The sequence below is a fragment of the Mirounga leonina genome, unplaced genomic scaffold, assembly GCF_011800145.1.
Source record: "Mirounga leonina isolate KUSES-001 unplaced genomic scaffold, KU_Mleo_1.0 Mir_166, whole genome shotgun sequence".
NCBI classification, from domain to species: domain Eukaryota; kingdom Metazoa; phylum Chordata; class Mammalia; order Carnivora; family Phocidae; genus Mirounga; species Mirounga leonina.
The window spans coordinates 31,437,143-31,451,675 of NW_023270418.1; the positions used below are offsets into that span (position 1 = coordinate 31,437,143).

At 53.4% G+C, this 14,533-nt stretch overlaps 2 protein-coding genes across 2 annotated transcripts; both read left to right on the forward strand.

The window, feature by feature from the left end:
* Positions 1-9,029: 9,029 nt before the first annotated feature.
* ZNRD2 (zinc ribbon domain containing 2) lies at positions 9,030-10,373 on the forward strand. Its single transcript, XM_035013225.1, has 4 exons — positions 9,030-9,129; positions 9,227-9,378; positions 9,509-9,593; positions 9,993-10,373. Exons 1-4 carry the CDS (start codon positions 9,111-9,113, stop codon positions 10,334-10,336), a joined length of 600 nt encoding a protein of 199 aa, XP_034869116.1. The 5' UTR covers positions 9,030-9,110; the 3' UTR covers positions 10,337-10,373.
* Positions 10,374-10,381: 8 nt separating this feature from the next.
* Positions 10,382-12,802, forward strand: FAM89B (family with sequence similarity 89 member B). Its single transcript, XM_035013226.1, has 2 exons — positions 10,382-11,567; positions 11,977-12,802. Exons 1-2 carry the CDS (start codon positions 11,268-11,270, stop codon positions 12,253-12,255), a joined length of 579 nt encoding a protein of 192 aa, XP_034869117.1. The 5' UTR covers positions 10,382-11,267; the 3' UTR covers positions 12,256-12,802.
* Positions 12,803-14,533: the final 1,731 nt, after the last annotated feature.

The following is a 14,533-nucleotide window of genomic DNA, read 5'->3' on the forward strand; positions in this document are numbered from 1 at the left end:
GGGGGGCGCCTGGGTGGCTTAGTCGGTTAAATGTCTGTCTTCGGCTCAGGACATGATCTCAAAGTCCTGGGATGGAGTCGTTCCCCGCTCCCCCTGCTCCCCCCCCCTCAGCGGGGAGTCTGCTTCTCCCTCTGCCTCTCACCCTGCTTGTGCTCCAACTCTCTCTCAAATAAATAAATAAAAATCTTAAAAAACCCACAAACCCTCCAGTGGCTTCTCTTTGCTCCCCTCTTGCCTCTGAGGGGTTGGGAGGTGGGGTGTGGGGGGTGTGTGATCCTTCTTGTCTAGGGTTCCTGCCTCTATGTCTTTCTCTAAAACGGCCACCCCTGGCCCTCTGGGTCCCATCACCTGTTTGTTTCCTACTGGTATTCATCACAGCCTGAAACATGCCTCTTAATAGGTATGTTTACTTACTTATTGTCTGTCTCCCCACCCTCCCAGGAAGGCACACCTTTGTTTCCAGATCCCAACACAGGGCCTGGCACACAGAGGGTGCTGAAGTTTGTTGATTGCCTAATGGAGTGAGACCACGGGAGTGCACACCATTTACTGTGCACCGTGCACTTTGCACTGTTACGGTATATCATCCTTCCAGGGACCCTGCAAAGCAGGGGGACTGAGGCTTTGAAAGATGAAACAATTAGACTCAGGTCATCAGGTGACCTGATCCAGAACCGACACAGTGCTCCTGGAAGGGAGGAAAGGGAAGGGTCCCACAAATGTCCTAAAGATAAATGGGTGGGGCCCTGCGGGCAACGAGGAGCTCCACTGGAGTAGGACAAAGAGGAAGCAGGGGAGCCAGACCCAAAAAATGTTCCGATTGCTTAAATGTTAGGGAAGGCTAATTTGTGCGGAGGGGGTTCTTGAGGCCCAGAGAAGGCAAGGGACTTGGCCGAGGTTACACTACGGTCAACGGCAGAGCCAGGACTCAAACCCAGGGCTCCTGATGCCTCCTTAGGGGAACTGGCTGGACAGGGCAGCAGCAGACTGCATAAGGAAGTTCTAGTTCAGGAGGTGGCATAGCACAGCGGTCTTAGATTTTCCTGGCTGCATCCTGTACTTACTATGGGAACTGGGAAAATTCTTCAACTTCTCTGTGTCTCGATTTCCTCCTTGTTAAACAGGGAATCAAATGAGCTGCATTTTAGGCACTCCTTAGTGGATGCTGGCCACAGAATAAGGACGCAGTACGTGTTAGCTCCTATCCTGTGATCTGGGTCTGGGAACCATGATGCGCTGGCTGGTGGGAGCTAGGCTGCCTGGGGGGGAGGTGGGCCACAACCACTGAAAGAGGGGCTCTGTGCCACCTTCACAGTTCTGAATGTTTTTGCGAAGCTTCTGAGCTCTGAAGAAAGACCTGGCTCTGTGGGGTAGGGGGGTGGGGCAACTAATCAGTTCTGAAGATGAGGGTGGGAACTTTCAGAGGCCTGGAGGGGACAGTTCTGCCCTGAAGCACCTCGCTCCGAAGACACTCTACTGCGAGTGGCTCTCCCTGAGTCCCTCCACTGTGCCACTGAGAGATGAAGGGCACTGAGAGATGGGATTGGAAAATGAAATGAGCCTTTCTTCATGCTTGATCAATCAGACAGCATCTTCGGCCCTGCTACCCTTCTCCACCTTTCAGACTCTTGAGAATCAGGCTCTAGAGGTGGCTGCTTGGATGGAGTCCCAGCCCTGCCACATCCCAGCTGAGTGATCGTGGAGAAATCTCTGATCCTGCCCAAGCCTCGGCTTCCTCATCTGTAAATTGGGGATGATGAGAAGACCTAATTCCCAGCGTTGTCCTGAGCATTAAGTGAGGTAATTCATGCAAAGCCCTTAGCACAGGGCCCGCCCCAAAGAAAACAGATGCGAAAAGTTGAATAGTATCATTTTTGTCACTGTATCATCTAGATCGTTCTTGTTTCATAGAAATGTCAAGCCAATTCACATTGCAGTGAAAAACAAGAAGAAAAGCTGACCCCTTTCGGGTGCCTGTTAGTGTGAAAATACAATAACATAAGTTACGGTTTTCAGGGTCACAGCTGTTCAGCATAGGCCACTTGGTACCATGTGAACCTGACCTCCAAAGCAGGCGGTCAAGAGGTGGCTATAATTGAGTTGTGTGAGTGTATATGCCACCAGGGTGTTTGCTACCCCTGAGGAATGGGCCCAACTGCCACCCCACCACCAGGGCGACAGGTAGGGACAGATGGTGGGCTGGCTCACATAAAGGTATGATAGATTCTTTGGTGAGGGAATAATCTGAAAGAGCCCAAGCCCACTGTTTCCCAGATAACTGGTCTGCCCACCATGACTGCTGTGAATTGGCTTTACCACCAGTTTTTCTAGGATTTTCTATGTACCCCTGTCAAGGACTGGGAAGGGGCTGAGATTGTCCCCTACTTGCAAACTAACAAGTGAGCCCACCATTGTTTTGTGCATGCTGGCAGAAGAGATTCTTGGGTCAGAGACAAAGGACTTCATTACTCATGGCATAGTAAACAGTGTGCTCATCAGCCTATTGACGTCAGTCCCCTTGTCCCTAAGTCCCATGGAGGTGGCATCAATGGGCCAGACAGATGTCTGCACACAACACATCACAGTATGGAGAGGACTCTAAACTTAGAGAACCCAAATCTTTTCTAGTAGCCAGCGAGCACGTCTGCCCTTTGCTCTGGAGGAGACATTGTCTCCATCTCCCATGGCTGCTCACTATACCAACATCCCTGAGAAGAGTCCAGGCCAAGGGAGGCGGTGCCTCTCTTGCAAAATGTGCAAAAACTTAAGAGCCTCCTGGAGAATTGTTTTGCAAGAATAACTAGCCCTCATTTCGGAACTGTCTTTGATTTTGGCAGATTTTCCCATGACTGCACCACTCTATTGGCAAACCTGATCAACAGAGTCTGGGACCAAATCTGTTCAATTTGTCACACACAGCATTACTTAAGGCTGCTCTTAATAGGACTTCAAGCCCAGAATGATGCCAATTTATAGTACTTACCTCAAGTAGGCCCCTCAGGAGGTCCTAGCTGACCAAATTCATAAAGCATCAGATCTCCCTGAAAAAAGCAAGGTTGCTTGCTCCTTAGCTCTTTGTATCAACCCAGTTGATATGGGCAGTTGGACCCATTCCCTCACTTGGCCGGAAGTGTTAATCCTGGTAGAGCAGCATATATTAACAATTGCGCAGACTCTGCCCTGGCCTTCAAGGAAGAAGTCCAGGGAAATTCTATCATCCATAGCAACATTATTAGTGAACGAAAGCTCTCCTAAAAACCTTCCAGGCCAAAGTGGTGCTATTGATTACTTCAACTAAAGTCGGGGATACATTTCAAGTCATCCTGTTTTCAAGAAAGAGGCAAGTTACTGTTTGACTTCTGCACAAGTTGGATAGTCTCAAGGGTGCACATGGTGCTTCTGGGAAGAAGCCCGGCGCCCCCCCACCCACCCAGTGGAACAGACCTCTATCAGTTGGGGAGCACAGGTTGATAATGCCTCCAGTGTGGCCTCTCCACACGCTAGTAGCCTTCGAGTTCCCAGTCTAAGCCAAATAATTGAGTCTAGTTCTTGTGTTTGGAGGGACTGACCAAGGGCCCACCCTGTCCTGTTTGTCCATGCCACCAGCCAGATGGCATTCATCTGTCCCAGGGAATTGTGAGTGATGATGGCTACAGGACTGGGGATGAGGAAGACGCCTGGGGGTGCTGGTGTTGGCGGGTGTTTTGTGTGGGAAATACTGGAGCTGAAGCCGCCCTCTGCTGCTTCCAGGCTTTCAGTAAAGTTAAGCAGAGCGGCAATCAAATCAAGGTCAGAGCTGTCTCGTCGAGGACAGCAGGCCCAGCAGTCAGCTAAATTTAAGGCACTTGTGACAGTTTGGGTGAGCTGGACCACGATGTTTACATTAGTAAGGGAGGTTCCAGGTGGCTTGGAAAGGCAAAGATCATTAATGTCTCTCCTTCCTCCATGTCTCCTGTATCTGAGGTCCTCCTTTCCCAGCTGCCAGGTGGTTGTTTTTCTTCCATTATTACAAAATCAATCTGTTCTCTTCCAGTAACTAGAACATCACCTTTTCCCAGTCATTCCCTTCTTATACCTTTCATCTGGAAGGGTCTGGTGCAAGAAGGACAAGGACATTTTTATAAAACTTACAGGGACTCATTATGCCCCCCAGTCTACGTGTGGGTCACCGATAGGGACTCAGAGAGGTGTACACACTGAGCCCTCTGGTTATTCTCAGGATCCTGGACCATGTCAGTCCAACAAGAGCACCTAGGTGGTTGAGCCACAATTGTAGGCCCCCCCTTTTTAAAATTTATTTATTTGAAAGAGAGAGAGAGAGCATGAGAGGGGGGAGGGTCAGAGGGAGAAGCAGGCTTCCCGCCCAGCAGGGAGCCCGATGCGGGGCTCGATCCCAGGACCCTGGGATCATGACCTGAGCCGAAGGCAGACGCTTAACGACTGAGCCACCCAGGTGCCCCGGGAATTTTTTTTTTTATTAAAAGATTTTATTTATTTATTGGACAGAGAGAGACACAGTGAGAGCAGGAACACAAGTGGGGGGAGTGGTAGAGGGAGAAGCAGGCTTCCCGCGGAGCAGGGAGCCCGATGCGGGGCTCGATCCCAGGACTCTGGGACCATGACCTGAGCTGAAGGCAGATGCTTAATGACTGAGCCACCCAGGTGCCCCAGGAATTTTTTTTTTTTAAAGATTTTATTTATGGGGCGCCTGAGAACATACTCTGTACGATTTCAACCCTTTTAAGTTTACTGAGACTTGTTTTATGGTTTAACATATGGTCTATTCTGGAGAATGTTCCATGTATACTTGAGAAGAATATGCATTCTGCTATTGTTGGGTGGAGTGTTCTATAGATGTCTGTCAGGACTTGGGCTGGAGTTGTGCAGCTGTGACTTTTCTTTTAAAGGAGACTACCTTGACGGGCGCCTGGGTGGCTCAGTCAGTTAAGCGTACAACTCTAGATCTCAGCTCAGGTCTGGATCTCAGGGTCATGAGTTCAAGCCCTGCATTGGGGCTTGAACTGGGCCTGAAGCCTACTTAAAAAAAAAAAAAAGCACAATAAAGGAGTCTACCTTGGTAGAGGCTATTTCTATCTCACTGTGATAATAACATCTTGTTTTTGCCTAGTTTTAATGTAAGGGCTAGGAGCGTTTTCTATGACAGTGGAGCTGATCACAAGAATTTAACTAGATCTCTTTGTGTCACCTTTAGCAGCGTTGTAAACCCAAACTAAGACAATAAGGACCCTAAGAGTAATCGATGACTCATCGTGGTTTTCTATGGGAGTTGGTCTGTCTCAAGAGAGTCTCCCTGAGTGGGATAAAGCTCCCTTATAGCAGCCAGGACTCACTGGAAGGAAAAAAACAAAAAAACAAAACTGAGACCTTTTACTGTCATCTTGGAGTGGGTGTAAGATTGGTGTGACAGACAGTAGGAAGGACTGAGCTGTAAGATGGCTCAGCTGTTGTTATTCTCCCTTAACAAGCAGCACATGTCTTTCCCCTCACCTCCCAAGTGAGCCAGCAAAATTCTAATGATTCATCTGGTTTTTGTCCGTAGTGGTAGTAAATTTCCCTCCATTCATGTTTAGTGTGTGTGTGTGTGTGTGTGTGCGCTATCTGAAAGGGGATAGAAACTTCTGTACGCCCCGGATGAGTCTTAGTACTGATTGTTACAATGGGGCAGACCTGAGGCTGGCCCCTCCCCTCCCCTGTCCCACCCAGAGGAGAGTTAGCAACAACCTGGACGATGTTTGGCAGCTGACTTTGAATCTACGTCCGGGTTCTCCGCCGGCAACTCCCTCCCCAATTCGTTCTCATGAACAGGAAATAAAGTTGAAGCCCATTTATTGCTTGGTTGATTATACAATCTGGTCCACGTGTGTACTGCTGATTCCCTTGGCCTTCCCTCCAAACCTGTTCGTAAACGCATGAGGGCCTTATACTTCCTCATACCAAAAACCGTGTTTCCAGGGCGCCTGGGTGGCTCAGTTGGTTAAGCGACTGCCTTCGGCTCAGGTCATGATCCTGGAGTCCCGGGATCGAGTCCCGCATCGGGCTCCTTGCTCAGCAAGGAGTCTGCTTCTCCCTCTGACCCTCCCCCCCGCTCATGCTCTCTCTCTCTCTCATTCTCTCTCTCTCAAATAAATAAAATAAAATCTTAAAAAAAAAAACAACACAAAAACCGTGTTTCTGTCAGTATCTCATCCTCAGTGCCCAAACAATCAAGAACTGTGAAAGAGTTTCTCCCTATTTTCAAATAAACACCCTATTTCAAATCACTCATTTCAGCCTATTTTCAAATAAACAAGTTATGGTGACACAATTTCATGGATACTGGCAGAAGACGTGAGACTTCTGAGGCAGAGATTAAGGACTTTATTATTCACAGCACCCAAGTGTTATGAACATGAGCATATTTGTCACTTCCCCTTACCCTCAAGTCTCGCCAAAGCAAGGCAGGTGGACTCATATGGATGCCTACACACAGGCTGAGTTGTGTCATAGTGAGAGGAACTCTGAGCTTGGACTGTCCAAGGCTGTTCACTATACAAACATCCTGGAACAAGACAGTCCAGAACCAAGGCAGTCTCCCTGCTTGCTGCAACTGCATTCATGTGAGAGACTAGGAGTCAACGGCCTCCTACCACCCCTTTCCTCACATCTCACTAAATCCCCACGGCAACCCCGCCAAGTAGGTATAACTGACCTGGTTTCGCAGATAAGGAATCGAAGTCCAGAGAAGTGAAGTGAATTACTCCTGGTGACATAGCCAGTAAGCAGCAGATCCGGGATCAAACCCAGGCCAACCTGATTCCAGGCCTGTGCCTTGTCCAAGGGAGGGGCTCGGAGGGGAGAAAGGTGATGGGAATTCCCTTGAGTAGTGGGAGGGGATTGTAGGGAGGGTGGGAAGGGTGGAGGGGGGCCAGGAGCCAGATTTGTAGGACCTTGGAGACCATAGTAAGGACTTTGGATTTTTGTCTAAGTGTGATGGGGAGATGCCAGAGACTTTCGAGCAAAAGAGAGATATGACCTGATTTATGTTTTAAAGATTTATTTATTATTTATTTGAGAGAGAGAGAGAGAGCACAGCAGGGAGGGGCAGAGGGAGAGGGAGCTGAGCGCAGAGCCCCACGTGAGGCTCAATCCCACCACTCCAAGATCATGACCTGAGCCAAAACCAAGAGTCCAATGCTCAAACAACTGCGCCACCCAGGCACCCTCTGATTGATTGACTGATTGATTTAAAAAATATTTTATTTGGGGCGCCTGGGTGGCTCAGTCGGTTAAGCGGCTGCCTTTGGCTCAGGTCATGATCCTGGAGTCCCGGGATCGAGTCCTGCATCGGGCTCCCTGCTCGGCAGGGAGTCTGCTTCTCCCTCTGACCCTCCCCTCTCTCATGCTCTCTGTCTCATTCTCTCTCTCAAATAAATAAATAAAATCTAAAAAAAATATTTTATTTATTTTGTCAGAGAGAGAGAGCACAAGCAGGGGGAGCAGCAGGCAGAGGGAGAAGCAGGCTACCCACCAAGCAAGGAGCCTGATGTGGGACTCGATCCCAGGACCCTAGGATCATGACATGAGCCGAAGGCAGACACTTAACCAACAGCCACCCAGGTGTCTCCTGATTTATGTTTTAAAAGAATTATTGTTTCCTGTTCTGTGAAATGGGGATAACAATAGTACCTTCCCGATAAGGCTGTCATGAGGAGTAAATGACAGGGATTAAACAGGAGGGCGAGTGCCAGGGTCTTAGTTGGTGCCAGGAAGAATAAGCTGTTGGCTGAGTGGATACTGGCCATGATGATGACACAGAAGGGTGCACTGAGGAATTTAGGATGGGGCTGGGAGCTGAAGACAGTATGGACCTAGAGGTGTACATGCTGGCTAGAGTCCAAGAGTTCCTCTACTTAGCTTGGCCGAACTAACGTGGGGTCAGGCCCTGAGTCAGGAACACTGCTGCCCAAGAGCCTGCCGGTAGATGGAGAGAGTGAAGAGGGGCACAGGACTCTCCAAGTAAGCCGGCATCAGTAAGGGTCAGAAAACGGCTGTTCCAGGGAGTCTATGAAGAAGGAAGATGGGGCCAGGAGGAGGGCATTCAATCTTCAGGTAAGAATACAGAAGCACGTGCTGTCTAAAGAAGGAGGTTGCCAATGAGATTACGAGGGTCTAACTCCTAGCTCCTTCTCCCCTGCCCTGGTGTACCGCCTTAAGGCACTTCAGGCTGCACATCTGGGTACCACTGTCTGCCCCATCTGGCTTCTCCAAATCTAGTAAGGGAAAGAAAAAGAACACAGAAGAGGGGGAAGAATCAAGGCCAGTGTTCAGGGAGCACTAGTAATTTTAACAGAGACCCACCTAAAAAAAGCATAACGGTCATAAGCGTATCTATGAGGTCCTTCAGCCTCACCATCCAGCAGGAACCCCTCCGCAACTGCTGGACCTTCAAAAAAAAAAAAAAAAAAAAGAAAAAGTGAGGGGCGTACTTCGCATCAGTCCCAGTCCTTGGGGTTAAGGGGATCGGCAGACTGGGCCTCCGAACATGCAGAAGGGGGTGAGGGTGTCTTGAAATAGGCTGAAAGGTATAGAAAGGGAGAACGACCCCCGCCTGGCCTGCCTTGCCGGCGGAAGTGAGAAGCACTGAGGACTGAAGAGGCTGTACGAGCGCTCAAGGGACCACTTGTTATCAAGGGTGTTGTTGATTACGCCACTGCCCCGCCTGCCCCGGGTCCGACCTGTGCGGAAAGAGAAATCCAAGGGGAGACGGAGGCCAGCTGGGATTTCTCATGCCAAGCGATCTTCTCCATCTGCGGCTGGCGGGAAGGGCGACCCCGCGTAGCCACTTTCAGGTCTTGCGACCCGAGCGGCGTTACCCCGGAGACTCCCCTCCTGCGGCCGGCCAGCCCAAAGATGGTCTACCGGGTTCGGGCTGAGGGGCTCGCCCACAGGCCAGGGTCTCCTGCAGCAGACACGCCCCACTATGGGCAACTTGACGTCTGAGAGGCGCCATTTCCGCCCTCATCCGAGGCCTAAATAGAGGGGGCGGGGCCGAGCGGAAAGCGCTCTGCTTGTACGTCACGTCCGGTGAGCCTAGTGGCGACAACGGCAACATGGCTCTGAACGGTGCTGGTGAGGCTTTGGGCTGTTGGGGGCCTGTGGTTGCGGGGTGCAAGAGGTATCCCGCTCGGGCAAGACCCCTCTGTCTCTTGTGCCTCTCTTTCCCCAGAAGCCGACGATTTCTCCTGGGAGCCCCCAACGGAAGCGGAAACGAAGGTTCTGCAAGCGCGAAGGGAGAGACAGGATCGCATCTCCCGGCTCATGGGTGACTACCTGCTGCGTGGTTACCGCATGCTGGGCGAGACGTGCGCGGACTGCGGGGTGAGGAGAGACTCGGGACGTGGGATCCGGAATGGGGCCGCGGACCAGGCCGCACGGCCCTTTCGCAACTCTCCCCTCTGGACCCCATCGCCCTGCGTCTCATCCGTGCCCCCGTGCACTCTGCTTCTAGACGATCCTCCTCCAAGACAAACAGCGGAAAATCTACTGCGTGGCTTGTCAGGAGCTCGACTCAGACGTGGATAAAGATAATCCGGGTGAGAGGCCGAGTGTGCTTGGTGGAGAAGCTGCGTGGTGAGAGAGGCCCGGGAACAGTAGGTTTGGGAGGTGACAGTGGAGTCTCTGGGTGAGGTGGAGGTAAGATACTTTCCCTTTTCGGCTCTAGAGAGGACCATTCACTCAGTAGGAGCACTAAATACTTGTGTGCCAGGCACTATAAAGAGTCTGAGCTCAATTGGGCATAGTCCTGATGGGAGAGATGAAGCAAGGGCATAAATAACTCTGGCACAAAGAAGAAAATGGATGAGTTACCTTATAGAGGGGCAGGAAAAACATCTCAAGCATAGAAAGAGCAGAACAGTAAAGAATAAGGAGGTGGCCCAGGGCTGATGGGGGACAGGCTTCCTGACCATTCCACCCACTTTCTCCTCTTTTAGCTCTGAATGCCCAGGCTGCCCTCTCCCAAGCTCGGGAACACCAGCTTGCCTCTGCCTCGGAGCTCCCCTTGGGCTCTCGGCCAGCCCCTCAGCCCCCAGTACCCCGTCCAGAGCACTGTGAGGGAGCTGCAGCAGGGCTCAAGGCAGCCCAGGGGCCACCCCCTCCTGCTGTGCCTCCAAATGCAGATGTCCTGGCCTGCACACAGGAGGCCCTCCTGCAGAAGCTGACCTGGGCCTCAGCTGAGCTGGGCTCTAGCGCCTCCTTGGAGACTAGCATCCAGCTGTGTAGCCTAATCCGGGCTTGTGCCGAGGCTCTGCGCAGCCTTCGGCAGCTGCAACACTGAGAGGCCCCTCCTGAGAAAAACCCTGTCCAGAAAAACAGCTATCCTCTTGTGTGGTTTGTTCTTTTCTTGGTTTTGAGTGTGCATGCCAGCTCCAGCTCCACTCGCCTTTTTCCTGCCTTTGCCTCTTACCCTACCAGTCTGCTCTCCTTGATGCCCTGAGAGATTAGTTGGGCTTGTTTGTGCTTGGTTTCCCCCACTCCGAATGAGGAAGGAGGGAGAGGACTATGAGACACTTTTTTTTCTGAGGAGGAGGTCATAGCCTCCCTCAAAAGCAGGAACAAGAGGGGTGGACCTCTGCGGCATCCCTGCAGCCTCCTCAGCCATCCAGTGCTCAGTTCCCACCCTTGAGTGTGATTTTGGGTTCTAGTCCCCTTTGGTTACTTTCTCCTTCCCCTGAGCATTCTGTTAACCATCATCCTGACCCACCTCATGCCCAGCCCAGGTACTCAGACACTGAGACACTGACAGGGCGTCAGGTTGCCCGTTAGGGACCAAGTATGGACTTATCCAAGTCTCCCGATCCCCCCACCCCCAGGTTTAGATCCTTTCCTTCGGGAGTTAAAATTGAGCAGATTAATTAAACACATTGTTGTGGGGGGGAGCAAAAAAGAACCTTAAAGGAACCCCGTTCGCCGCTTTTGGTCTCTTCGCCCGCCCCCTTTCCTGGCTCCCTTCCTGTGGATGCCCCATTCCTTTTCTCTGCTTTTCACGATGTGGCCCCACCACCGTAGCCCTTTTAAGAGAGGCCCCACCCATGCGAAGGGGGTGGGGCAGGGGCGGAGTCGGAGGAGTCGGGGAAGGAACAAAGCGCGGCCTGCGGGCGGCAGCTGGGCTCGGCCGGCGGGGCCGCGCGGTGCGGGGCCTGCGGGCTGCGGCCCGGGCAGAGCGTTGAAGGGAAGGAGGGAGCATCGCCGTCCGCGCCGGCCGGGCCATGAATGGGCTGCCCTCGGCCGAGGCGCCGGGCGGCGCTGGCTGCGCCCTAGCCGGGCTCCCTCCGTTACCGCGCGGCCTCAGCGGTCTCCTCAACGCAAGCGGGGGTTCGTGGCGGGAGCTGGAGCGCGTTTACAGCCAGCGCAGCCGCATCCACGACGAGCTGAGCCGCGCGGCCCGCATCCCAGATGGGCCCCGCTACGCTGCGGGCGCCACCAACGCGGGACCCGCCGCCGGTCCCCTCGGCCCGCGTCGCCCTGTCAATCTCGACTCAGCACTAGCAGCCCTGCGCAAGGAGATGGTGAGTGGCTGGGCCCGGGGCCAGCTGGGCGGGGGGCTGCCGCCGAGCGTGAGGGTCCCGGGGCGGAGCACAGCCAGAGGCACAGAATCGGGAACTCATGGCTTGAGTCTCAGAAGAACTGCAGAAGCCGGTTGGGTCAGAGGGGATAGAGTAACAATGATTATAATTACCGTTTATGGCAATAGTTACCGTGTATTTTCAATGCTCTTTTCGTGTTATTTCATTCCATCCTCCTAGGTAAATGTTATCCCCATTTTACAGGTGAGGGTCAGTGACTTGCCTAAAGAGTCACAGCTTGCAGGTGGCATCTGCTGTCCACAAAACTTTGTGCTTAGAAAGGTGCAGGAAGATTGGCTAGGGCTGAGGGTGGCCTGGACCCCAACCCCAGCCCACCCTCAGTCTTTTGCAGGTGGGGCTGCGGCAGCTGGACATGTCCCTGCTGTGCCAGCTGTGGGGCCTGTACGAGTCAATCCAAGACTATAAGCACCTGTGCCAAGACTTGAGCCTGTGCCAGGACCTGTCATCCTCCCTGCACTCAGACAGCTCTTATCCACCTGATGCTGGCCTGTCTGATGACGATGAGCCTCCTGATGCCAGCCTGCCCCCGGACCCGCCACCCCTCACTGTGCCCCAGACACACAATGCCCGGGACCAGTGGCTACAGGACGCCTTTCACATCAGCCTCTGAAGAGCTGGGGGTGGGGGGAACATGCACCCATGCAAAAGGCTCAGAAACTCACCCCTTACTAGGTACTCAGACTTATAGTGCCTGCTTCCCCCTGTCCCACCTCACTTCACAAGAAGGCAAGCCTTGGGCCCCTCAGAGGCAAAGTTGCCAACCCCCTCTCTCCTGACTGGTTAGCTAGCACTGGGGCAGACATCTGGGCTACAGCCTTTGCCCCTGGCACTGGACCTCCTCTACTCCCACATGTGTGCACCCCAGCTTGGCCAACCTTCAGTCTGGTGGTGGGGCCCAAAGCATCTGGCACTCCCCTCGACGTCTCTGGGATTGGGATGAGTGCCTGGTTCCCATCTCCTTTTCACCTTGTGCTGCTATTGGCAGCTGCTGGCTCAGGGGCATCCCACCTCTGCTCTCTGGGTTCCACTGCTCTAGACCAGGGCATCCCCATTCTTGCACCCGCCCACGGCCGGGAGGGCCAAGGCTCCGTGCTGGATATTTAAGTTTAGGGGCCAGACTCTTGGGCACAAAGGTAAATAAATACTCTCTCTGCGTTCTTGTGTTTTGAATGCCTGGCTCTGGGGCGGGGAGATAGTGGTGATTCTGGAAAGTGCGGTCCCGCGCTCCGCCGGCAGGTGGCGCCCAAGACCCCGGAGTGGAAGAAAGGCTTGCCGGCGACGGAGTGCGAATCCTCCCTCCACCGACCGGGCTGGGGAACATGCGGAGCTGGCCGAGCTAGTCCCGCGGTCTGCGACGGCGGGCGAGTAACTTCCCCTCTGGCCGGAGATCTGGGAGCCCAACCCACCCCGCCCCCCCATCCCCAACTCGCTTTGGTCCTCCGGGAAGGAAGGAGAAGGAGCCGCCTATCTTGAGAAAAACTTTCCACCCCAAGTGGGGGCGGAGTTGGGGCGGCACAGGAAATGGGTGGGCCTGAGCCAGCGGGCCTAGGGGCCCCTCGGCGGGAGAGGGGAAGGCGCCTCCAGGAAGGGCCCGGGAGCTAGTGAGTGCTCTTTGGGTGGGAGGAAACAGCTGCAGAGGCAGAAGGGGGTGAAGTTCCGTTGGCCCACACCTCCCTAGAGGCCACATAAGCCCTGGGCGAGAGAGGGGGGGGGGAAGGGGCAGGGCCCTGCGCTCCAGGGCATGAGATCCAGCTTCGGTGAGGAATGATTGGGTGCCAGGCACTCCCATTTTGCACTTACTCTCATACAGGCCGCCTGGCTCCCCCACAGCACTTGGAGCCTTTAGGCCTGTATGTAAGGGACTTTCTCTTACAGGGAAACCGAGGACCACACCCCTGGGCCTGGGAGCCAAACCCGCGTGTCAGGCTCGCCGGAAGAAGCCTGCACATTTGGGGATGCTGGGTGTTCAGACCTCCAGGCACACACATAAAACCCCCACAACTCCCTGAGACAAAGAGGAGAGGACCTCGAAGTTACACACTTAGGTGTACAGGCTGCTCACCCCCACGCCCTGTGCACAGTCACTTGCCTCTGGAAACAACAGCGGGCACTCTTGGCAGATCAGATACCCTGTTCAAACCGAGAATCTATTAAGCACCAGGTTGCAGTCCATTCACAAATCTTGCTGAGTGCTGGCAGGGAGGGAAAGAAGCTGATATGCTGCCCCGGGGCAGTTCTCTAACTCTGGGCCTGATACCTGCAGGTGCTCATTACCATGCCGGGCCCGCGGGTAGGCGATAAGAGCTCTAATCTAGGTGTGAACAAGGCGGCTAACGCCTGGGGCAGGCTTCTTAGGGGAGGGAGAGTAAACACGTGTGTGATGAACGTGGGCGCGCACGCGCGCACACACACGCACACTTTCCAGCCTGCGATAACGGATTCCGTTCAATGAGACCTCAGGAAATCAGCCAGTCTCCGTACTGAATGCTTCCCAAGATTTCATACTCTTAGTGACTGTGTAAGAGTGAGAACTATAATTATCCCTATTTAACAGAGGTAGAAACTGAGGCTACTTTGCCCAAGGTCACACACTTGTTGGAAATCAGCTGCTTGTGGGATGTTGGGACTATCTTCCCACTTGACAGCTAAGGAGTCAGGTGCCGTGCTGCCCACAGGTAGGGCCACCCAGGTTGACCCCTAACTGCTCCTTCCTACTTAGGTTGAGACCTGGGTGACAGCAGGAGTCTGCCACCCCAGTGTTGGCAGTTGGCTCTGGCCCAGATTCGCAGTGTGGCCCTGAGCAAGTCTGTTCTTTCTGGGGCTCTGTTTCCCTCATCTGTGAAATGGGGCCATCAGTACGTACTTCCCACGGCTGCGGGCAGGAAGGG

What these genes read in the sequence shown, in the direction of transcription:
- ZNRD2 (XM_035013225.1), top strand. An exon ending in AGACGTGCGCGGACTGCGGG is followed by an intron (nt 9,379 to 9,508) that starts GTGAGGAGAGAC and finishes CTCTGCTTCTAG; the next exon opens with ACGATCCTCCTCCAAGACAA. An exon ending in CGTGGATAAAGATAATCCGG is followed by an intron (nt 9,594 to 9,992) that starts GTGAGAGGCCGA and finishes CTCCTCTTTTAG; the next exon opens with CTCTGAATGCCCAGGCTGCC.
- FAM89B (XM_035013226.1), top strand. Translation starts at nt 11,268, where the DNA reads ATGAATGGGCTGCCCTCGGCCGAGGCGCCGGGCGGCGCTGGCTGCGCC. An exon ending in CAGCCCTGCGCAAGGAGATG is followed by an intron (nt 11,568 to 11,976) that starts GTGAGTGGCTGG and finishes AGTCTTTTGCAG; the next exon opens with GTGGGGCTGCGGCAGCTGGA.